The sequence below is a fragment of the Schistocerca serialis genome, chromosome 1 (assembly GCF_023864345.2).
Source record: "Schistocerca serialis cubense isolate TAMUIC-IGC-003099 chromosome 1, iqSchSeri2.2, whole genome shotgun sequence".
NCBI lineage: Eukaryota > Metazoa > Arthropoda > Insecta > Orthoptera > Acrididae > Schistocerca > Schistocerca serialis.
The window spans coordinates 621,070,244-621,096,149 of NC_064638.1; the positions used below are offsets into that span (position 1 = coordinate 621,070,244).

General features: G+C 38.0%; 1 protein-coding gene across 2 annotated transcripts in view; it reads right to left on the reverse strand.

Moving 5' to 3' along the window:
* The window catches only part of LOC126478212 (ATP-binding cassette sub-family C member Sur), a 402,049-nt gene that overhangs the window by 37,123 nt on the left and 339,020 nt on the right, over window positions 1-25,906 (reverse strand). For both annotated transcript variants that reach the window (XM_050103682.1, XM_050103681.1), the window contains one exon: window positions 198-385. In XM_050103682.1, coding sequence (XP_049959639.1) covers window positions 198-385 — 188 coding nt within the window. The remainder of the gene's footprint in view (window positions 1-197; window positions 386-25,906) is intronic.

Here is a 25,906-nt window from a genome sequence, read left to right on the forward strand (position 1 = left end):
TGGAAGGTTTTCAAAGTAGAAGAAATAAACAATCAGGAACAACATGGACAGAAGAAAGGAAGAGACTTCATGGGGAGACAATGAGGGAACACTGGAAAAATATCAAACATCAACAAAGGAAGAAGAGGAACTGAAGTTGTTAATGCGATCTTAGTTGGTCAATACAATTGTAAAAAAAAAAAGAATGTTTAACTTACCTTATCGATCCACTGAACATAATCACATCTTGAGGAATGACTGACAGCCTTGATCGTAGGACTTGAAGAGGAACCAATGATATATCTAAGCCATCAATTTTTATAGTGCCTTCATGTACTTCAACCATATGGAAGAGTGACATTACAAGTGACGATTTACCACTGCCTGTCCTTCCACAAATACCTAACTGTTACATGAAACAAATAAACAATTCTTACAATCTACTTAGAAGAACATTGCTATCAACTACTACACAAACATGAAAACACAAAGGTGGAGGCAAAGATGTTTCTTATACATTTAGAAAAATATCAAAAACTTGTAATGTGCATGGCAATATTAAAAAATAAGTAATAAATCATACTTTACACTAACAGGAAGCATAAACCACTCAAAGCACAGTGGTGGGGCAGAAAAATTAGCAGAATTCAGTTAATAATAATAATAGTAAACAACATTACACTAATGTCAAAAATGTTGACAACTGAGTGGAATAAAGAATGTACTAGATTTGTGAGCATCACACAATATGAGACAGATATGGAAAGAACTAAGAGAATTCAAACAATCCTTTCCTCCAGCAGTTCCCACTGTACATGATCCATGGAAAGTACAACATGGGCATGTTAACTATGCAATGTAATTACACCATAACAGTAAGGAAAGTTTAATAATTGGCTCTATGTCCTACATAGGTTCTAGTACTTGTGAAGTTGTGAAAAAAAAGGTTGCCAGATTTGGTCTGACACGTGAGGTAAGCTTAAATAGTCAGAGCTCCTATTCACTAACACTAACTCTGTAACATTCTGGTTGCAATTCAGAACACTCTACAGACCTGACCACAGGAACAGAACATATAACAACACTCACCATTTTGAAATAGCTGTCTCTAGGTATTCCTCAAAATGGCAGTGAAGCTGTAGGGAGGAAACTATCTGTATAACAGTTCATAGGTATGAGAGTCAGTCATATCAAATCAGAAACTCTGGTATCTACGAAAACAACATAGTTTCAATCTAATCCCATCAAGACCATTTTTTTATCTTGTCCCCCCCCCCCCCCCCTAGTTCTCACACTTTAATTTATGTCTCCTGGTCCATTTGGACCATAATTATAGCCTTAGAAATACGTAACTCCAGAACATTATTGTGCCTGTTCTGTGGCCTGCAGGGTACTCAAAAAGGCCCCAACTTAAATTCGAATAAATTTTCAACCAGCCCCCTCAAAAATCTTGTCAAGGTTGACTTCAAGACAGTAGTTACACAGATTGTCCTTCCAGCACTGTGTATGGTTGGCTTTTTCTGAGAAATAACAATTATCATTGCATCTGTTTTCTCTTCCACTTACTGTAACCTTCTCTAGTGCGTTGCCTCCTAGCAAGAACTCTCAATCTATAATTTACCATGATGATGTTCAGATATGTTCTCCTAACATAATGGGAAAACTTCTTTCAAACAAGCCATCACAGCCATGCTGCAGTGATTAGCACTAATGCTACATATTGTTGGAAAATGAACAACTAATCCTGAATCTTACAGCTTATTTGTCAGTAACAATAATTAACAAAATTATGAGCTGCAGTTTGCTGTAGTAATGTTAGGGCTAAATCAGAGGACTTAATTATAGTCAATCCTTCCAAATCAGTAAAAAGATTTTGGAGATGCTGCAAGCTTGGCAGCTTCAATCTAAATACCTCCAATAGTTTCATGGTTTTGGAGACAATGGACAAAAGCAATCATACAAGCTAATAAATTCAAAAGCAAACTGTTAGTACAAAGCATAAATGCAAGCCAAGATTTGAAAGAAGAGGGTTAAGTAGACTGAGAAAACCTTATTGCTAGCGCTAATCATTAAAAGGGGGGGAGGTCAGGACCTGGTGTGGAGAACTTTTAAGTGATTATCACAAGGTAATTAGTATTCTAAGCAAATAAAGGGCTTTTTTGGGCAAGAACACAGGAAAGAAAATCATTTGGTTATAAGTGGGGGGTCCAGAAAAGAGTTTGGAGAGTGATCTTAATTGTAAAACTCAGGATGAATCAGAAACATCACTGGTAATCCAGTTCACACAAATGTGAAACTTGATGTATTTTATCTATCAAGAGAAAATGAGTGCTCTAACATCAGAGATGGTTGTGGAAGCAGTTGGATTCAGCAATGTGAGAGTGAAATAATGGAACATACAAAAATGAAACTGCGCAAAGAACAAGAAAACCTTCACACAACGAATAGTTAATTTTAGGAATTCGTGACTGCAGGTAAGATTGACTACAAATGAATGGCATTCAGATTTACTACTACTGATTTTTTTCTTTCTCTTCTTAATCATTTCCCTGGATGCGGAGAAACTATTTTTCTTTGGTGTCTTATATTAACTTATTCTGTTATCATTTGGCTCAACTTATTTAGATATTTGAAAGGGCAGTATGGTTCTCCCTTGGTGGAGGTGGGGTGAAAGTCTCTGGTAGCAGAGATAGTAATTTGAACTTAGCTGTAGCTGGATAACACATAGGTATTTTCTTTAGTACATAACCAGACTCAAAAGATTGATTGCAGCACTTACATTGCAAACAGCTATTGATTACACCATTCTTTGATCATGTAAACTCATACCTGTCTTTCATGTTACAGGTATGTGGTGGGATTAACAGAAAAACAGTGAATCTTAATAATAATATTGCAAGCATAGGTTTCAAAGGGAGAGAAAAATTGTGTAAAGAAGTTCCATGAAATTTGAGTACCGAATGAAAAATTCCATAGCATGCCTTCATTGAGAAATTTTGCTCATCTTCTACAACCATGCTACCCAGAATTTGAAGACCAGTCCAAAATGGCCTAGTAGTGAAATTTTTATATACGCTTTGACCTTACTAGCCGCTCTTTTTACAAATTTGTGAATATCCAGTTTCAAGGACTGAGAAGTTCTGTTAGCTGCATGACAAGTAGTAATGTACTGTAAACTGAACTCAGTAGTTACAGATGTAAGCATATTTTTTTAAATACCACTGTAGTCAAGGACATATTAATCTCAAGATAATCAACATCTCTATAAAACAAGGAATGTTCAGAAAATAAGTGTATTGTGACCACATATTGTTTGAGGGTTGGCAACAGTGAGTGGTAGAGGGGGATCCTCTGACCAGAACAAGCAACACAGGAACATGGTAGTACTTAAACCCACATTGTAGTGTCCAGTTGCATGAAAGATGTTGGTAGGAAATCCTGCCAAGTGCGAGCTACAGGCTGTGTTCCACTTCCCACTTGCGGAAAGAATGACACCTACTGAAGATTTTTCTTGTATCAAAACTATTTACAATAAAAGTGCTATGAACAGAATGAGTGTGTTTAAGTGGTTTAAGGAGTTTTGTGCAGTAGAGAAAATGTTCATGATGAACAGAGGAGTGGAAGATTTTCTATTTTGATTGATGACTTGGTGAAAAAAACAAGGAAACTGTTCATGAAGAGTACTGGCTGAACAGTGGATGAAATTTTGCGATGTTTCCATAACTCTCCAGAACTCTCTTGTATGAGACACTCACAAAAACATTGGGATACTGGAAACTGTGCTAGATGGGTCCCAAAACAGCTGATAGAGTGGCACAAGAAAAATCAGGTCAGTAGCACCCGGTAATTTCTTGAGCAACTTGGATTGGAAGGTGAGGATTTTCTGAGCTCTGTTGTGACTGGAGATGGAATGTGGATGGTTCATTACACACCTGAGACAAAAAGGCTACCTCCACAGTAGTGTCACACGAATTCCCCATCTGCCAAAAAATTCAAAACCACAATTTTGGTCAAAAAAATCATGACCTCATTGTTTTGGGAGCAAAGAGGCATCATTTTGGTTGAATTTGTGCTGCAGGTATTGTGAGACCCTAAAAAACTCAAAAGGGGCGTTCATAACAAAAGGAGGAGAATGATGATAAGAGGAGTGTGTTTGTTGCACAATAATGCACGTCCTTACACAGCTTTAGCCACTAATGTGCTCTTGGGCTCATTTGGGTGGGATGTTTTGAACCACCTCCAGGATTACCTGTCTTGGCGCCATCAGATTATCATCTTTTCATCTCTCTGAAGGTACACAAGAGTGGAAATAAATTTCAACTGATGGCAGGTGCAGAAAGAGGTTCTGAAGTGGGGGAAGGAGCTGGCATGAGCATTATTTGAGGAGGTCACACAGAAGCTTGTGCCATGGCTTTGGCAATTATATGAAAAAATAGACAACAAGAAGTGTCAATAATATCCTTAATTTTTTTCAATTACACTATTTCTAAAAAATATATTTAAAAAATCTAGTACACCTACTTCCCGAAAGTGCCTCATATATTTGGGCAAGCAGCAGCTGTTTTCAAAGTAGCAGCTTTCTTTCTCATTTACTTGATTAAATTTAGATGGCATGATTTTTAATAGCACCAAGCATTCAAAGTCATTTGAAGGACATGGACTGTATCTCTGATCTTTCGTCGTGTTGTGTCAGGATCAAATTCTTCATCTTCATAAGTAGCATCAAACAACTGTCTCACAACCTTATACGGTCCAAAGTAAGGCCTGAGGAGCGTCTCAGAGAGACCAGCCTTCTGAACAGGAGTGAAGATCCAGACGAGGTCACCAGGCTGGTAAACAACAGGGCAGTGGCTCGCGTAAAACCTTCGGCGATAATTTTCTTGAGCCTGAAGCGTGCAGAGTCGAGCTAACTGCTGAGCTTCCTCAACTCTCGTTAACACCTGGCTGATGTAGTCATTGTCCACATCATCAGGATGTAACGGAAACACAGTGTCCATCGTTGTCGTCACCTCACGCCCATGCACCAGGAAAATTGGCATAAATCCTGTAGTGTCTTGTTTGGCAGTGTTGTAAACAAATATCACGAAAGGTGATGAAGACTGTAGCAGCAAGGCAACTTCTAAGAAGATCACTACCAGGGCGAACATCAATCATCATCGGGAGTCAGAGTATGCAGGACCGATGACTCGTTACAGACTAGGAGGATGTAACACCGAGACGCTGTTCTCTTAAGGAGGGAGCAACAGATTTAGTTTCTATTATCACCTTGTCACTTTTTAATATATGCTGTACTCATTCCATATCCGTGAAGGATCTCCTTCTTGATGGGATCTACAGACCATCATGAATGAATGAACAGTTGTGCATGATAAAAGTGTGTGTGTGTGTGTGTGTGTGTGTGTGTGTGTGTGTGTGTGTGTGTGTGTGCACGCACATAACACTTGGCCTAACAAAGTACAGAGTTCTATTGCAATAAGGGGGACCACACACAAACCCTGGAAAACACCCCCTACCACAACATAGCCTCTTCTGTACTTCAATGTTGGCACTACACAAGATGGCAGATAATGTTCTCCATGTATTCATCAAATCCAAACTATTTCATCAGACTGCTACAAGGTGTAGCATGTTTCATCACTTGTTTGCAATCATTCATTGGCCATGACATCACTCATTACACCATCTCAAGCATTCCCTAACATTGGCTACAGAAATGCCAGGCTTATGATGAGCTACTTGACCATTGTACCCCAATCTTTCTAACTCCCTAAGCACTTTCCAGTCATTGTGCTGGTACACTTTGGAACTCAAGAGCTATTCCTTTCAATAATTTCAAGCAATTTTTTTACAGTTCACAATCACACCACCAACAGTTGACTTGAGCAGCTTGAAGTGAGTTTAAATATCCCTGATTAATTTGTTACTTAGATGACAGTAAAAAGTAGTCCACATTCAAAGTCACTTCACTGGGCTCTCCTGACTGAGCCATTCTGCTGTTACCACTTCTCTATACTCCATGGCTCCTTTTACACTGATAGGTCCACCTGTCACAATATCTAGCGGTCATCTAGGGGTGTCTTGGTACTTTTGATCACATAGTGTATGTAACAAAAGAATGCAGTTTATCAGTGAAAGAGAAAATAGGAAATATATTGCAATAAATAAAAATGTGGTTGTAGAGAAGAAGATCCAGAAACTCCAGTATCATTTATTCGCTGTGGATTAAATTAAAATATACATCATAAACATAGTCATTTGAATTCTACAACGAATGAGGGTAAAATTAGCATTAGCAAGAATGGTGCATGGATAATATATTGAATTAAAACACTATGTGAGCATGACAAACCTCCGCTAAGAACTCTAATTAGCAATTACTGCAAAATCCTCCATTCATTCTTAACCACCACCTCCATTTCAACTCCAAGAAAAAAACTACATGAATAAACAACAGAATAATCTGGAAAATTATTAAATAATAATAAAAAAATTAACTATTAAGCTTGTTATGACATAAAGAATCCATGCTTGCAAGGGTGTTGCATTTTTGTGTCATAATATTTTAGTTTCCCAAACAATGATTTATGATTCATACAATGAAAGGCCTTAGCAAAATCACAAAGAATATGCCAATAGGTTACTTTGTCTTCTTTATCTCTGCCATAACTTAGCACATTTAAAAGAAAATTTTCTTCATTTTGTAGCCAGGTGCTGCCATTACATATTTATCAGTAAATATTCCTAGATTATGGGTAGATACAGTTGGCATAAGATTGTCATGATTTTTTTGGAAACAATATCATATCCAGAACAATTACCAATTCTTACTATCTGCATAATGATTTCGGAGTCTCCTTAGGGGCTGTATTTTTAGACATTAATGTCTGTTGGTGATGTACATAGTGTCTATCACAGTAAATCTAGTGCCTTGAATCCTCTTGTTTATTACCACTCCCCAATTTATTTTACAAGAGCTACTTCAACAGTGTGATATGAGCTTTTTAATCATATATGTAGGTCTACAACTACTTGGATACTCTGCAAACCACATTTAAGAGCCTGGCAGATGGTTCATTGAACCACCTTCACAATTCTCTACTGTTCCAATCATGTATAGCACGCAGAAATAATCTTTCCGTACGAGCTCTGATTTCCTTTATTTTATTATGGTGATCATTTCTGCCTACGTAGGTCGCTGTCAAAAAAATATTTTCGCATTCGGAGGAGAAAGTCGGTGATTGGAATTTCATGAGAAGATTTCACTGCAGCGAAAAAGCCTTTGTTTTAATTATGTCCACTCCATATCCTGTATTATTTCAGGGACACTCTTTCCCCTGTTTTGCGATAATAGAAAATGTGCTACGCTTCTTTGAGCTTTTTCGATGTACTCTGTCAATCCTATCTGGCAAGGATACCCCACCATGCAGCAGTATTCTAAATGGAGTTGGACAAGTGTAGTGTAGGCAGTCTTCTTAGTAGATCTGTTTCATTTTCAAAGTGTCTGCCAATAAAACACAGTCTTTGGTTAGCCTTTCCCACAACATTTTCTATGTGTTCCTTCTAATTTAAGTTGTTTGTGTGTTTGATTCCTGTGATTTGTAATTTATATTGAAATAATAGAAGTCCATCTTTGTTATACAATTAGTTCCTTTTGTTTTGATGAAAGCTATCAAATAAGGATATTTCAAGGTGATGGATATATCAAGCTGCACTATTTCACTTTTCTAGCAGTTGTTTTAGCTGTTACTATATTTACTTTGCAGCTCTATTTTTTGAAAGACACTGCCATAAAAAGGGATTAGTGAAATTATTGGATAACACTGAGATGGGATGGATACTGTTTTCACCATTCTACTTGCTATAGGCCATAAACAACGTAAGTAGCTTCTTATGACCAAGTAGCCTCTTATGACCATAATTTATATTTAGATTATACTGTGTTTGAGGTGACCAGATGATGGATGATGTATCAGTCAAACTTGTGAGTAGATGTCCCTCTCTTCTGACTGACCCTTCACATTTCACAGAGTCTTTTATCCAAAGCTTGTTGTATTGCTCAAAATTTGCATGATATTTACATTAGCCTAAGGAGGTTCTCAAAATATCATCCATATTTTCAGCCTAAACTGAGTAATAAAGAATGTGGTCCAAATTATTTCTTGCACCTCCAAATACAACATGTCTACCTTCACCAAGACCTTTCTCCTAGTGCATAACACGGGTGACATTATGGAATCCTGTACCTGACCTAGAAATACTAGTTACCCAGTAACCACCAGTCAAAGAATTCTGTCCCAGTTCTGATATTTCCCCCATGTGACTAGCAGTGAGAGTTGTTCTGCAGAGTTAAGTGTTCTGAATACATTGACCATAGCAATTTATATAATTTGTGGATGTGCTGTAACAAAAGTGTTTCTAGGTAAATTCCAATGCATTCTAGAATACCTTCAAAAAGAAAACAAGCAAAAAGTTGTGATTGCAGCTGACTTCAAATTAAATATGTTAGTTGTGAGCAGTGATTCCACAAAATTTCATGACTCAAATCAGAAATCTGGTTTCAAGTTAAGCTTTTCCAATGGCACTAGGACAAAGAGCAGACCAGTTATTTGCATTAATAAAATTAATACAAACTGCCAACTTGAAAATGCAAATAAGTACTGCTTAGAACTACATATTTTAGATCATTCAATTCTGTTCACCAAACCCAGCTAAATTAATGCATCCAGGAGGATATATAAAAAGGAATTTTGCAAAAGTAATATGCATTTATTCCCAATAAAATAAATGTTTCAAGTTGGAGCACCATAAACTATGGCAAGTTCTTCTTCTTCTTCTTCTTCTTCTTCTTTGGTTGCACAACAGCCCTTGGTGAGCTTTGGCTTCTTCAATGATTTTCCTCCACATTTGCTAATTGTTTTCCACTCTTTTCCACCCTCAGACTCCCATACTGGTGAGATTCACTATTACATCATCAGTCCATCTTCTTCTAGGTCTTCCTTTTTGCCTAGCTGAATGGATCACACCTTCCATCGTTTTCTTTAGAATTCTAACCTCTGCCATTCTCTCCACATGTTGTAGCCATTGTATTCACTGTGATTTCACAAATGTTACTATGTGCCTACCTTGTATTAATACCTGTAATTTGGCATTATAGTGTATTCTCAGCGTTCTTCCTTCTTTATTGGACCACAGATTTTGTGTAATATTTTCCGCACAAAGGTTCTTAATGCATTTTTGTCTTGTTCTGCCACTATCCATACCTCTGACCCAGATGTGATAACTGGGTACACTAAGGAGTTATATATTAGTAGTTTTGTTTTTCTTAGGACAAAGCTATTACTGAGAAGTTGCATATTTGCAAAGTAAGCTCTGTTTCCTTCTTGTATTTTTTGCCTTACAGCCTTTCCAATAGTGTTATCATTTGTTAATAGGGCCACTCCTTTGAAGCATTTCCCATTGATGTTTATATCTTTAGGTGTTCTTGTGACATTATCATACATTCTGCTTTGTTTTCATTTACTGTGAGGCCAGTTTTTAATGCTTCTGTTTCCACTGCACATTATGTTCCCTGGAGTGTACTGATATTTCTTCCTACTGTAGCAAGGTAAACTTAAGTGGGTTACACCTAGAACTAAAAATTTCTAGAGCCAGAAAGAGAGCTATACAGTGAATTAAAATCACATGAAATTCTAATTTTGTGATGTACATCAAACGCTATAAATCTGTATCCAGAGGAATTGTAGTGGCAGCTGAAAAATGCCAAATAATGGATTTATCCTCATACACAGAAATAAGACAAAAGCAATGTAGTCAGTTGTTCAGTCATAATTAGGAGCCAAAGTCAAAAGTCAATTGATTTTGAAAATTAGACTTTAAAATGATATTGTAATAAATCCTGATCAGATGTCAAATTCTTTCAACAAATTCTTTTTAAATGTAGCAAGATCGGATGTAAATATGGCAGCCTGTCAAGAAAAAGCAATTTTCTTAAGCTTGGAAACCAACCAAAATGCATCTTATTAACAATTTCACAAAAATCACCGAAAGGGATGTGGGAACTGAAATACTGTCTTTAAAAAGAAAACCTCATCTGGGTGGGATGAAACACCCACTTCTTCAATCAAGAATGTGCATAATATCATTTCACAACCACTGTCAGTTACTATAAACCAATTTCTTGAGCAGGGACGTTTTCCAAACATAATGAAATATCCTGAGTTAAAACCATTGTCTGGAAAGAGATCAACAGAAGATATGGAGAATCACTACCCTATCTCTCTTCTGCCAGTCTTCTATAAAGCATTTGAAAAGATTGTAGCAGAATAAATTTAAAAATTCCAGCAGGAAAAATGCACCATAAATGTCATCGATGCATTTCCTCAAAAAATATGTTACACATTAGATAAGAGCAAAAAGGCCTAAACCACTGCCTACTTCCTCACAAATTATAGACAATATTATGGAAAGGATAGTTGCTACTCACCATTTAGTGGAGATGCTGAGTCACAAGGCACAAGAAAAATACTGTCAGAAAATGAGCTTTCAGCCAACAAGGCCTTCCCCAAAGATGCAGACACAACTCATACATACATGGCCGCTGCCTCTGGCTGCTGGCCTCAGAACCTGTGTATGTTCTATCTCTGACAAAGGCCTTATTGTGTGAAAGCTCATTTTCTGACAGTCTTTTTGTTGTACCTAGCATTTCTGCTGTACGATGAGTAGCAATTATCCTTTTCATAATACTGTCACATTCCGTTTGGATTTTCTCTTGTTAGATGCATGGAACCAGGGGCTCTTTTTCACAATAGTACAACTTTACTTAACAGATAGGAAACCTAAAGAATAACTGGAACTTCAAATTCAAGAAATTACACCTCAAGATGGAAAACAATTTCCCAAGGAGTCCCACAGGGTTTTATATTGTGTCCATATCTGTTCCTTTTCTACCACTTGCTATTGATGTTCAGTCAGTTTTATTTGCTGACAATACATCAGTTCTATCTGAAAAAGAGATGCTTGAAATAATTCCAGAATGTGTCAAAAATACTTTATAAATACCTGAACCTTGGTTCCATCGAAATGGACTGAAACTAAGTATTATAATTAAGTGAAATATAGGTAACTTACAGTGATCAGGATATCACGGAAGCAAACCATGTAGTCTTAGGCCTAAATCTTGATAAAAATTTAAATTGGAAGGTATGCACTGACTACCTAGCAAATAAACTCAACAGCTTAGCATTTGCAAAGTGTATTCTGGCAGGTGCCAAAAACACAAGACACCACTGCAACTCCCTTAACATGTACAAAGTTTCGTTATTCTTATATAAATATCAGCGTACCTTAAGCTGTTTCTCTTTCAACCACAACTACAGCACTCACCACAGAGAGAATTTTAAACTCCTGACACATTCCTGATACCAGAGTACATGGGGTTAAAAATTCACAGGGTAATAAAGGGGAATAAAATCTTTAACATGGAGCCTGATACACTGAAAAGATTCCTCTTTACTCTTCTGATGGAAAAGTGTTGTTATTCTGTTAAAAAATTCATTGAGAACAGTTTCAAAGTTTGAATAAGGTAACTATACATCTTGTTTCTGTATACTGGAAGCTGCAGTATGTTTTCATGTACCAATATCTCAGGAATGTACATAAAATAATGTAAAGTTTCATATTTCTCTTGAAAATCTTTCTTATTGTAAATCATCTTATCTCTGTACCACATTGTAAGACACAAACAACAGCTTAGCCAAAGTGAAACAAAGTTTATTCTTCTTCTGAGAGAAGTGAACAAAAGTTGAGATTGTAGACACAAACATAGAAACAATTCAGCTACTGATACAAGCAGTTGCTGATGAGAGCAAATGCCTACTGCACTGTGTTTATAAAGAGAAGGGCTCCAGCAGATGGCATGGTGAATGTTGTGCCATGTGCATAACTCATGTGGCCCACCACGGGTGGCCTCTGTTGTCTGGCTTGCGCAAATGCTATTGGCAAAATATTCAAAGGGTAGCATGCTGGTGCCATGGCACATATCCAAGTATTACATGCAGGGTTGTAGCAGTCACCAATACATCAAATCAAATGACTTGAAAATTGTTTGTTACAAGATGAACAAAAATCTCATTTCACTGGACTTTGTAATGGTACTTGAATTACGTAACCATTGTGGCATCTCACCTCAACCTCTCGATACCAGCAGTATTCTAGTGTGTTTCTGTAAAGTAGTTAACATATTTCTGAGACAACATTCAGATTTGATTTCATTGATGTAGAGGTACTTTGATACATCGATATGTTTATATCACAATGATATTATCCTTATGTGTATTCTTTCTTTTGTCACTATGATCTTTGACATACTTGTAACTCTGAGTTTTGGGCGCATAAGCAGTTATTGAAAAGTTTAGTCTTGGTCGTCATATTGAAAAGAAACAAATTGTAGTCAGTTAATGAAATGTGAACTTTGACAGTGAGGAAGATATTTTCAAGTGTGTTTTATATTGTGAAGTGATATTGCAACAAAAGTTATAAACAAGAAGTGTAACTTAAATTCAGAGTGCTGATTACTTTTTTACATCACCATTGTGCTAACTTGCAAAAGTTTAATCTTCAAGAATGGTTTATGAAACATATCTATAAAACTTTTGAATATCGCAGTATAACACCTAGGCCTCTTTGCATCCGAGCTTGGAATCATCACCACCTAGATTTTCGACGACTGAGCCATGAGTTCACAATGAGACCAGCGAGATCAGCATGGGAAACACGAAAAGATGAGTGCCTAGTTTATCCATTACTTCATGAAATGACTTTATTAACTGTACTCTAATGACACCTGCCACATAACATAACTTTGTTGTTGCCCGAAAATGCAATATTTAGCAGCGTGAGCAAGACTACAATCATAATTAATTTTTGACCGCTGTTGTGGTAGGGTTGTTGGAACTTCTTTCTAGCCTTAGTTTGCACTTTACAGCTTGTACTGGCAAACAGTCTCTTAAATTGTTGTGTACCTTGTATGCTTTATTTAACAGTAGCCACAGAACTAACACTGTCAGGGTTTCTTGCCTGAAGCTTCCACACTTGTAGTATTTCCTGTAACTTTTCAATGATTTGGAAGAGTTGACCATAATCCAGTGTTATGATGTGATTGACGATAATCCAATCTTCCAAAAGAGCCCTAAAATTGCTGCTGAAAACTGCAGTTTGTTATGGAGGTAATACTTTCTGGAACAATCTTTACATAGTGAGCACACCCTTAAGCACTGTGTAGAAAAATTGTGCAGCAGTCTGCAGTATGTGTTTTCAGTTGGTTTCCACAGGAGTTGAAATCTGTTAGTGACAAACAGCAGGTTATCAAAACAATTTTTAAGGTTTTCTCATTGTAAACCTCTTCCTACTCCTTGCTGAATCATACACATAATGTATTGTCACATATTGATCAGAGAATGATCAAGATCATGTGGCAGTGATGTATTTGAAACTGGTGCTCAATGGTGGGTTTTGAATTCAGTGACTGGATGGCTGGAGCCTGAGAATTTAAAAGCTGATTATGGTGGTGTCACATATGCATGTAACATACAGACAGTGCCAAAATACATTTTAGGAAGGAGACTTTCACACTGTTGAACAATGAAAATAATGGGCAACAGAATCTCAAACCTTATTAAGAGATGGACGTTGTGACTATAGCCAGTCATTCATAGGCTATTTCATTAATGAAAAATTTGCACACAAAGATATGAATTTGTGAATTAAAGTGTTTTTATTATAACTTCTGATCCACATATATTATCAATATGACAAGATAACTATGTAAAGAGGAGAATGAGCAGTATCAGAAGAGTGTACCAGAAAGTCAGAATCTTAACACAATTTGGAATAAAACTTAGAAACAAGACTTTACAATGATTACTTGTAAACTGTATACAACAGAAGTAATGCAAATCACACAATATGACAAATATACTGATACAAAATATGCTGTGGCTATATAAGCTGTATCTCACATACTGGTTAATATGAATGCACATTTTCTTCTTGAAACATACTGCAAAATGGGTAACCTAAAATGGTGGGGTTACTTGAAATGCTAGTGTCAAGCTTTGCTTCTACATGGTTGACAATACTGATTTGTGGTGTACTTCATTTGTTGTATGTTCAGACAATTTCTGGAATAAATTTGTTATAAACTTTTTTAAGCAATTTCAGTCATAGAGACATTTCTTAACCCAAAAATTAACCCCTGCAAACTTCTGCTGTAGAATTAAATACAAAAGAGTAAAGTTAGTGAAACTGTGTAGGTGCCTAACCTCACTTATTGTCAAAATGGCTATAGCAGTAAACTTTCATTAGTTCTCCATCTTTCTGATATATTTTTCATTTTAAATTTTAATGGCAGGTGTAAGTAACTTGAAATGGGTGTTTCAAGTATCCCTATACATTTCAAGTTACCCCAGGCTGAACTGTACACACAATTTCACACAATAACTGTAAACACCATTCCACACTATATTACATGGAATATGGTTATTTTACTTCTTTCTTTTGTTTTAGCCCAAGATCCCAAGAGTGTAGATAACTACCACATGTGCCCTAAAATACAGAAGGTATTCTGAAGAAATCTAACATCTAGCTTTCAAGTAAATGCAGAGTGGTGTTATTTCATTGAATAAGGCAGCACAGCTGCATGGAATCTCTGCAGAAACTCTAAGTAGAGAATTACATGGTGAACATATGAAAAATGTTGGCTGGTCAACAATATCGATTGCCAAGGATTAAAGATGTATTGCAGAGGGAGTTAAGCTGGCAAGTTTCCAGTAACTCAGTTAGATGTTTGTCTCATTGTAATAGGGTTTTTAGATTGAAGAGGGATTATAGAGAAGTGTTTTAGAAAAAAACTATACCTGGCATTGATTGGGTCAGAGGGTTCTTTGATAGACATTGATCAGTTCTGTCAGAGTGTTTGTGCCAGAATATAACTCAAGCAAGAGCAGCTCTGACTGCTGAAATGACTGTAGAATATCTTGAGTAATTGAGAGAATCACTGCAAGGGTTGGGTCAAGGTGTAATTGTAAATTATGATGAAACAATCACGAGTGATGAGTCACAAAGGAAAAAAGTTATTACTCACAGGGGATGTAAGCATCCAGAATGAATAACAGTCTAGTTTATCCATAGTGATTAGTGGTTCAGCCTCTGGAGTTCTTCTACCAGGTTATGTTTGATTCAAAGATGAACACCTGTATAACTTAGGGACTGAAGTGGGCTCTACTGGCTCACACTACAATAGATCTAAGAATGGATGGTCCAATGTCATTGTTTTTGAGGACTGGTTTTGCAGCATTGCCTTGCCATACTTAAAGAAGTTTAACTGACAGTCTCTTAAATTGCTCATTGGTGATAATCTTAGCAACCACATTTCTTTGACAGTTATCAGTTTGTGCAAAGAGAACAACATTCGTTTTGTTCTACTTCCACCAAACAGTACCCATTTGTGTCAACTTCTTGCTGCAGTATATTTTAGGCCTCTTAAGAGGTCTTGGTGGAGGACTCTTGATGAATGTAAGATGAAGTACAGAGGACTCATTCCAAAAGACTGTTCCCTCATCTGCTGAAGAGATATTTGACTGAATTAGAAAAAAGATGGTTCATCTAAGCAAAATCAGATTGCAAGGTTTGAAGATCATGTGGGGTTATGTCTTTGAATACAGTTAAGGTTTTGGAAAACCTGCCAAAAGGTGAAACAGCGGACGATTTTTCTCACCTCCAAGGAAGGTCGCTCCCATTAGTTTTCCAGGTTGCAGCAGCTAGGTGATTATCTGGAGCTTCTAAATGATAATGGAGACCTTGCTCGGCATGTTGGGGAGTGTCCTCTCAGCTTGCGGCGATGGTGACCTACATCTTCCTGCACCCACATCTTTTTGTTCACCTTCGTTGTCCCTGAGTTGGCATCAGCTAAGATTGGCCTGTTCTCTTCCGGCGCAGGCATCATCAAATATCCACCGCCTTTCTCGACAATAGTGCACCACATGTCCCGGTTGTCCGCAGTGGGAACACACTGGTTGGTTATCCTGGGTCCTCCAGATATCAGTCTTCCTTGGTGCTCAAACAGGCTCCTCATGCGGCATCGTAAGAATGTAACTTCACCTGGGTCTCAACTTTTTCACCATTTTAAAGGGAAATGAAGGATGAGAGATTGGGTTCAATTTCTGTTCCACTTCCTCCCTTATGACCTATTGAAGCATCTCGGTTTTTTGCTTGCCGTCCAATTCAAGTGCCTTCTGAACTTCCTCTTTCACTACCTGATGAAGAACACTTGTGAAATCAGTTGCTTCCTCTATCACAGACTTCGATATGATGTTTGGAAGCCGTTCAAACTTGTTGCATGTAATTCATTTTTGATGCATTGTCTTGATATACTGGCATCATTTTATGAAGTTATCTGCTGTCGAAACTTCCTTCAGGAATAGTCTGTGAGGTACAGATGTATGACACAGGTAAAAAAGGAAATGAAGAGACTACACATGAGGAATCTTGGTCCAGCTGCTTAAAAGAATTTTTGGAGGAGTTTAAGAGAGCTGAGACCTCACAGATCAGTGCATACACCAGGAGTGTATCATATTGTAAGACACAAACAACAGCTTAGCCAAAGTGAAACAAAGTTTATTCTTCTTCTGAGAGAAGCAAACAAAAGTTGAGATTGTAGACACAAACATAAAAACAATTCAGCTATTGATACAAGCAGTTGCTGATGAGAGCAAATGCCTACTGCACTGTGTTTATAAAGAGAAGGGCTCCAGCAGATGGCATGGTGAATGTTGTGCCATGTGCATAACTCATGTGGCCCACCACGGGTGGCCTCTGTTGTCTGGCTTGTGCAAATGCTATTGGAAAAATATTCAAAGGGTAGCATGCTGGTGCCATGGCACATATCCAAGTTTTACTTGCAGAGTTGTAGCAGTCACCAATACATCAAATCAAATGACTTGAAAACTGTTTGCTACAAGATGAATAAAAATCTCATTTCACTGGACTTTGTAATGGTACTTGAATTACGTAACCATTCAGACAGTCAGTGCTCAGAACCGCAGCCCACAAGGAAGCTTCTTACTATAATACGAAGGAGAAGTGTGTCAGTGGAGGTCATTCAGCAACTATAGCATACTGACACAAAAAAACTGTAGCCTTCTGTTTCCAATCAGGGTAAACAGAAGAAGAAGAGACTGATTAACCCTCCTGGGAAGCAACAAATTCAATCTGTGCAACATCAGGTCAAGAGAACTAATAAAATGAGGGAAGAGAATAAACCACAGGTGATTTGTACCAGCAGTGACACTAACAATAATACTCATGATTATTCTGCATATGCCCCTAGCAGTGACATAGACCTTAGCAGTAGTTCTCCTGAGCATGAAAATGTAGAATACTACTACCAGGACAAGACTGAAGATCAGTTCTGTCGGCACACAACACATGCAACTGCAAGCACTGAAAATACTAACCACAGTCAGCTAAATCCAAATGATTTAATCTTGGTGTGGATTAAATATGATGAAGGAACAAAAAACTGACTTTGAAACACTGTGTGGCTCAGGTACAATGCATTAATGGTATCAGACAGGTATGAAATTCATGAGAAAGTCAACAAAATAAACTTACATATACTGTATATATTCCCGAAAGAAGATATAGGCTCCATTACCACAAAAAAATGTTATCCATGTTGTTACCTCTTTATTTGAAATAAGAGGACATTGCCATTTTCCACTGCAAATATAAGTTTGTAAATTTTTAAGTACTCTGTCATTATTTTGCACTTTCTACTGTATCTCACCCTCATGTACAGTATTTGAAACGTATGTCAATAAGAATTATTCATTACTGTTTCAATTTTTACTCAATTTTGGCTTTTAATAGATGAAAATACATTACACATCTTTTTTGTATTTAGTACATTGTTGCAAGTATTCCACAAAAAATCAAATTTGCAAAACTGAAAGTTTTCAGTAAAAAGGTAGAGGTGTTTCAAGTAACACCCTGCCATGGAGAAACTTTTAACATCAGCATTTTTTGTACAAAAAAGTCATTATAAAGAAATTATTTTAAAAAAATTTATTGCAGTATCTTCACTTTAATGGCATCTGTGCCCTGGAACTCATTAAATCAATACTTTTGTAAAGTGAAAAAACTAGACACAGAGGAAGTTCAAAAATGTTTCAAATAACCCCAATTTATGGTAGTAATGGCTAATTACCATCTGAAATGATTGTTATTTGAGAAATCTATAACCACTATCAAGAAAAAATTAAAAAGTGGGTTTCATTCGTGTATCAAATGTAACAAAGCAATACATTTAAGGGTACTTTTTATTTATGCAAGAATTAGCATATTAATAAACTGGAATTATCTCATGGACTAAAGAAGATACAGAAAACCATTAAGTGCAATTGAAATAAGCATAAATTAAATTGATGTGACGCTATTGTAAATTGGTCAATTAATTAAACAATTATAAAATTGTACTATACAGTGTATTTCAGAAATGATGGTCAATATTCATGGTTGTGACAGGAATGAGCATTTGAAACAAAAAAGTCAAGTAAACATGGGCTAGTAAGAGCTATGAACAATTCTTGATCTTTGATACTATGAAACAAATCTTTTCTACTGCAAGCTCTTTGCTTTCCATATTTTGGGCAGTGGTAGTTATTGGCACTTGTTCAGTAGAAGAGTTGTGTTTCAAAGTAGCAAAGATGAAAAAGTGCTCTTAGCTCTTCAGGTACGCATTTTAGAGCACATGTTTACTGGACATTTTTTTCCCACTTTCCAAAATGTGAAAAGCAAAGAGCTTGCAGTAGGAGAGATTGGTTTCACAGTATAAAGATCAAGAATTGCTCACAGTTGTTAATGTATGCACTTTAGTGCCCATGTTTAATTGACTTTTTTGTTTTGAATTATCATTCCCGTCATATCCCTGAATATTGACCATCACTTCTGAAACACCATGTATATTGTCGCAGAAGAAGCTGAGTGGCACCGTAGTGTAGTGGTTATAATACCAAACTGTTGCATGGAGGATCGTAAGTTCAAAACTCACCTGGACTGTACAATTTTAATTTCTATATTCGGTTCGAGTACATTCTAGAAGTATCCACAAATGTCAAGAATCATTGTACTGGAATGTTCTGTAGCTGTATACAGGGTGTTACAAAAAGGTACAGCCAATATTTCACGAAACATTCCTCACACACAAAGAAAGAAAATATGTTATGTGCACATGTGTCCGGAAATGCTTACTTTTCATGTTAGAGCTCATTTTATTACTTCTCTTCAAATAATCATGGAATGGAAACACACAGCAACAGAACGTACCAGCATGATCTCAAACACTTTTTTACAGGGAATGTTCAAAATGTCCTCCATTAGCGAGGATACATGCATCCACCCTTTATCGCATGGAATCCCTGATGCGCTCGCTGATGCAGCCCTGGAGAATGGCGTATTGTATCACAGCCATCCACAATACGAGCATGAAGAGTCTCTCAAATGCCCCCATAAATGAAAGTCAAGAGGGTTGAGGTCAGAGAGTGTGGAGGCCATGGAATTGGTCCGCCTCTACCAATCCATCAGTCACCGAATCTGTTGTTGAGAAGCGTACGAACACTTCGACTGAAATGTGCAGGAGCTCCATCGTGCATGAACCACATGTTGTGTCGTACTTGTAAAGGCACATGTTCTAGCAGCACAGGTAAAGTATCCCGTATGAAATCATGATAACGTGCTCCATTGAGCGTAGGTGGAAGAACATGGGGCCCAATCAAGACATCACCAACAACGCCTGCCCAAACATTCACAGAAAATCTGTGTTGATGACATGATTGCACAATTGCGTGCGGATTCTCGTCAGCCCACACATGCTGATTGTGAAAATTTACAATTTGATCATGTTGGAATGAAGCCTCATCCGTAAAGAGAACATTTGCACTGAAATGAGGATTGACACATTGTTGGATGAACCATTCGCAGAAGTGTACCCGTGGAGGCCAATCAGCTGCTGATAGTGCCTGCACACGCTGTACATGGTACGGAAACAACTGGTTCTCCCGTAGCACTCTCCATACAGTGACGTTGTCAATGTTACCTTGTACATCAGCAACTTCTCTGACGCTGACATTAGGGTTATCGTCAACTGCATGAAGAATTGCCTCATCCATTGCAGGTGTCCTCGTCGTTCTAGGTCTTCCCCAGTCGCGAGTCATAGGCTGGAATGTTCCGTGCTCCCTAAGATGCCAATTAATTGCTTTGAACGTCTTCCTGTCAGGACACCTTCATTCTGGATATCTGTCTCAATACAAACGTACCGCGCCACGGCTGTTGCCTCGTGCTAATCTATACATCAAATGGGCATCTGCCAACTCCACATTTGTAAACATTGCACTGACTGCAAAACCACGTTCGTGATGAACACTAACCTGTTGATGCTACATACTGATGTGCTTGATGCTAGTACTGTAGAGCAATGAGTCGCATGTCAACACAAGCACCGAAGTCAACATTACTTTCCTTCAATTGAGCCAACTGGTGGTGAATTGAGGAAGTACAGTACATACTGACGAAACTAAAATGAGCTCTAACATGGAAATTAAGCGTTTCCGGACACTTGTCCACATAACATCTTTTCTTTATTTGTGTGTGAGGAATGTTTCCTGAAAGTTTGGCTGTACCTTTTTGTAACACCCTGTATATACTGTATGTGTTCTAGCTGGAGGCAGTTTGCTCCGCACTCTTGTATGTGCAAGTGCTGAATAAACCTTTGTTAAGTGAAGTTAGTGTTCGTCATTCATCTAATTACACCATCTTCTATGGGACATTATTCTGGTGGAGGTGCTGGGTATTGGAACTTGTGATAGTACACATTATCGATTACACAGTGGCTCCCATCAGGCTACGACAGAGCCACTGTTTATGTGGCGAGAAACCCGAGTTCAAGCCCTATTCAACAAACTGCAATCTACCGGAGACAGAAGAAGAAGAGGACGTTATGATGACAGCAACAGTGTGCCACCACATGAGACATCCTTCCGAGCTCTCTGGTGACAATGGCCAAGATCCAAATAAGTGGCTGAAGGTATATGAGCGTATAGCCAAATTTAACAAATGGGATGACACTGTGTGTTTGGCTAACCCATTTTTCTACTTGGAGGGCACTGCCAAGCAATGGTATGAGAACAACGAGGAGAAGTTCAGAAGCTGGGAAGTGTTCCAGGTGGAACTGAGCAAGTATTTCGGCAACTCACTATGACAGAAGTGCAAGGCTGAAGATAAATTAAAGTACAGGGCACAGCGTTCAGGAGAAACTACAGCATCCTATGTTCAAGACGTCTTGGAGCTGTGTGAAATAATGGATCCTAGAATGAAGGAGGAAGATAAGGTTGCACATCTCATGAAGGGTGTTGCTAAGGACATGTATCAAGCCCTACTCCTGAAGGAAGTTTCGACAGCAGACAACTTCATAAAATGATGCCAGTATATCAAGACAATGCATCAAAAATGAATTACATGCAACAAGTTTGAACAGCTTCCAAACATCATATCAAAGTCTGTGATGGAGGAAGCAACTGATTTCACAAGTGTTCTTCATCAGGTAGTGAAAGAGGAAGTTCAGAAGGCACTTGGATTGGACGGCAAGCAAAAAACCGAGATGCTTCAATAGGTCATAAGGGAGGAAGTGGAACAGACATTGAACCCAATCTCTCATCCTTCATTTCCCTTTAAAATGGTGAAAAAGTTGAGACCCAGGTGAAGTTACATTCTTACAATGCCGCATGAGGAGCCTGTTTGAGCACCAAGGAAGACTGATATCTGGAGGACCCAGGACACCCAACCAGTGTGTTCCCACTGCAGACAACCGAGACATGTGGTGCACTATTGTCAAGAAAGGCGGTGGATATTTGATGATGCCCACGCCAGAAGACAACAGACCAATCTTAGCTGATGCCAACTCAGGGACAACGAAGGTGAACAAAAAAAAGGGAGCGACCTTCCTTGGAGGTGAGAAAAATTGTCCGCTGTCGATCACTATAAAAATGATAGGAAACTACGTCAATATCCTCATGGAAGGCCATTCAGCCAAAGCTCTTGTGGACTCTGGAGCATCATACTCAGTCATTTTGGAGAAGTACCATCACCAGTTGCAGAAAACCATATTTGCCGACAGCAAAACATCTTTGCTGAAGGTGGCTAATGGGAAATATGTAAAACCAACAGGAAGATGTACCATTCATGTGGGTATAAGTGACCATACACAGCCCTTAGAATTCATCGTCTTACAAGAGTGTAGTCATGATGTCATTCTCTGATGGGACTTTTTGAAAGCTTCTCAGGCAATTATAGATTGTGGTCACTCTAAGATTATGCTAGATGAGATGAGATACTGTGGACAGGAAGATGCACATCCAAGTGTGTGGAGACTGTGTGTACTGGATGAAGTGATCATTCCTGCAGTCAGCACTAGTAATGTACGTAACTGTCACGGGTCATGCCATGCATCAACCCATGGATCTTGTAGTGAAATGTAAGGGAAGCATACCATTGAAAAATAACTTGACCATCCCAGCCTTTTTCGTCTCATTTAAGAATGGATTCAGTGAATTGTGAATAGTTAACTGTTGCTGAGAACCAAAGATCCTTCCAAGATGCATGTGCAAAGCAAACACTGAGCCATTAATTGAAGAACAGCTGAGTGTCATAGAAACCTCCCATGCCGAGTCTGTAGACAAAATTAGCACTACCACTACAAGACAAGATCTTCTAGCCTATCATCAGATCTCACTAAGGAACAACAGAAGGGTTCTATCAATGCTTCAATCCGCAGATGAAGAGCAAATGAGACAAATCAATGGTGAAGCACTGGATTAGCACTGGAGACCATCAACCAATAAGCCAGAAAGCATATCATATGTCAGCAAGGGAACGTTGAATAATTCATGATGAGGTAGAGAAAATGATGAAGAATGACATCATTCAGCCTTCGCAGAGCCCATGGTCATCACCAGCGGTCCTCATCAGGAAGAAGGATGGCAGTTGGCGCTTTTGTTTTGATTACAGGAAGCTTAATAAGATAACTAAAAAGGATGTTTACCCTCTTCTACTAGATTGTCTGAAGGCGGCTAAGTTTTTCTCAATCATGGACATGTACTCAGGATACTAGCAAATTGAAGTAGTTGAGGCTGATCATAAGAACACTTCATTCATCACCCCTGAGGGCCTGTATGAGTTTAAGGTAATGCCGTTTGGTTCCCTGGTGCATGCGGTGTGAGGCAACTACGATGATGGACACTGTGTTTCCATTACATCCTGATGATGTGGACGATGACTACGTCAGCCAGGTGTTAACCAGAGCTGAGGAAGCTTGGCAGTTAGCTTGACTCCGCACGCTGCAGGCTTAAGAAACCGATCACTGATGGTATGATGTGAGCCACCGTCCTGTTGTTTACCAGCCTGGTGACCTCGTCTGGATCTTCACTCCTGTTTGGAAGATTGGTCTCTCTGAGAAGCTCCTCAGGCACTACTTTGGACCTTATAAGATTGTAAGACAGTTGTCTGATGTTACTTATGAAGTTGAAGATTTTGACCCCGACACAAGATGACGAAAGATCAGATATATGGTCCACTTCCTTTGAATGAAGTCCTACAAGGATCCTGCAACCCAGGGTAAATTTGAAGCTTCAGCAACAGGCAACAAGCGGAAAGATGACAAAGAGTGTAGCGGCAAAAGAAGTTCTAAGAAGATCACCACCAAGGTGAGCATCAGTCATTGGGAGTCAGAGTATGCAGGACCAATGACTCATTGCTGGACTAGGAGAACATAACACCAAGATGCTGTTCTCTTAAGGAGGGAGCAATGTTGCAGAAGAAACAGAGTAGTACCATGGTGTAGTGGTTATAATACTAAACTGTTGCATGGAGGTCGTGAGTTCAAAACTCACCTGGACTGTACAATTTTAACTTCTATATTTGGTTCTAGTATATTCTAGAAGTATTCACAAATGTCAACCATCATTGTATTGGAATGTTCTGTAGCTGTATATATACTGTATGTGTTCTGGTCGGAGGCAGTTCACTCCATGCTCTTGTATGTGCAAGTGCTGAATAAACCTTCGTTAAGTGAAGTTATTGTTCGTCATTCATCTAATTATACAATCTTCTACAAGACAATATGTCATTAACTGCCATTCTAACCCAGAATTGTAGGGGTAGGAGACTGGCTATATAGGGTAGCCATAGGTCACTGCAGGATTTTTTATCTACATTGGTGGTGGTGAATGGTCATCAGTGAATCATGCTCAGTCAGGTTAATGCAGTGTTTGTTTTGGTTGGCATGCAGCCTCATTCATGAACTGTGGTTAACTTTGCAATAGGGTTAGAAGACAGAAATATTTCCTATATTCAACTTTATAATGCTTATTCAGTTTTATGAATATTGTATCAGTGATTTTAAATACACAACAGTCTACTGAAACATTTTAAAATTTTCAACTATTTAAATACTTAGACAGAAACATATCAAGATAAATTTATTCAGTAATGCGTCACCACCAGTGTTCCAAGAAACATTTTGCTCCGGCAAAATCACTTTTTGATTTGTATGGTTGTGTCTTTTTGGGAAACCGAGTTTAGTATTTGGGTGTAGGAAGGAGTAGTGTTGCATGAAACACATTAGCTCAACAAATAAATCACTTTCTTAGGCTGAAAATAGTTGATAATGATGGTTAATGCAACTATCAGACAATTCTTCCTACTCTGGAGATTGTATAGATGGCTATTCAAAAATACTGTGTATACGTTTCAGTGTAAGGAATGGTTGTAGTTGATAGATACTAATAAAAGAGACTGTATAATCCATTAGCATAAGTCTCAGTATATACAGGTTCTCTGTGGGTTTACGCCCAACAGGTCAAAATCAAACATTCTAACTGCCAACAAAAGGTAAAGCTCTTCCAACTTTATCCATACAGAAAGGAACAGTCATGTGTTTGAATACTGAGAATCTCAGTTATTAAAGGAAAACAAAACAAGGATACTATAAATAAAATGAAGAGCATATTGTTTACTGCACATGAATGCTGGAACACCTCTTCCTAAGCTTTTTGAATAAATCCAGGAGTATTAGTCAAGGAGATATCTCTGTGTGATTTTATTTCATCATGCTAACAAAACCAGTTTAATAGCGCCAAATACATATTTGTTTCTTGGGAGTTGCTCTCTTAATTTACTTTTGCATCCCCCTTGAAGTAATTATCCTACCTGATTTCTCTCCCTTCATGAAACTAAAAAATTCGTCTGTAAGCTATTTTTTTGAATTCTTGAAGGTGCATGCTTGCAAAGAGTTCTTAGACAAACTTCCATAAAAGGAGTACTGTTCAGCCTCATTTAAGTAATTTGAGAGACTATACTGGTTCATACAATGAGAGCTGATGTAGTCTGAGATAATGAGAAGGTAAATTTGTAATATCTGAGATATGTTTTACTTCCCTAGCATATGAATGAATAAGTTTTGCATGAGTGAGACAAGGCATGTCTAAGAGAATTTACTATATATACTGTGAAAAACGTTATAGTTTTTTCTACATTGAACTGCTTTTTATCACTAGCATTTGTGGAGCACTAAAGATTTCTGTTTTGTTCATCTTCAGAACCGTTTTAGACATTTGCAAAATGTTTCAACACAGTAAACTTGTCACTACATGCTGTTATCATCACATTTTAATAGTTAAATTATATGTTTTTACTTTCCTCCACACTAACATTTGTGTTCTGACTTTCCCAAAGTATTAGCACATATCCGGTGTGTCTGAGCAACAAATGTCTGAGTGAGTTGACCTTTTCCTTGATGCAAATAAATCACAGTTCTCCTTTC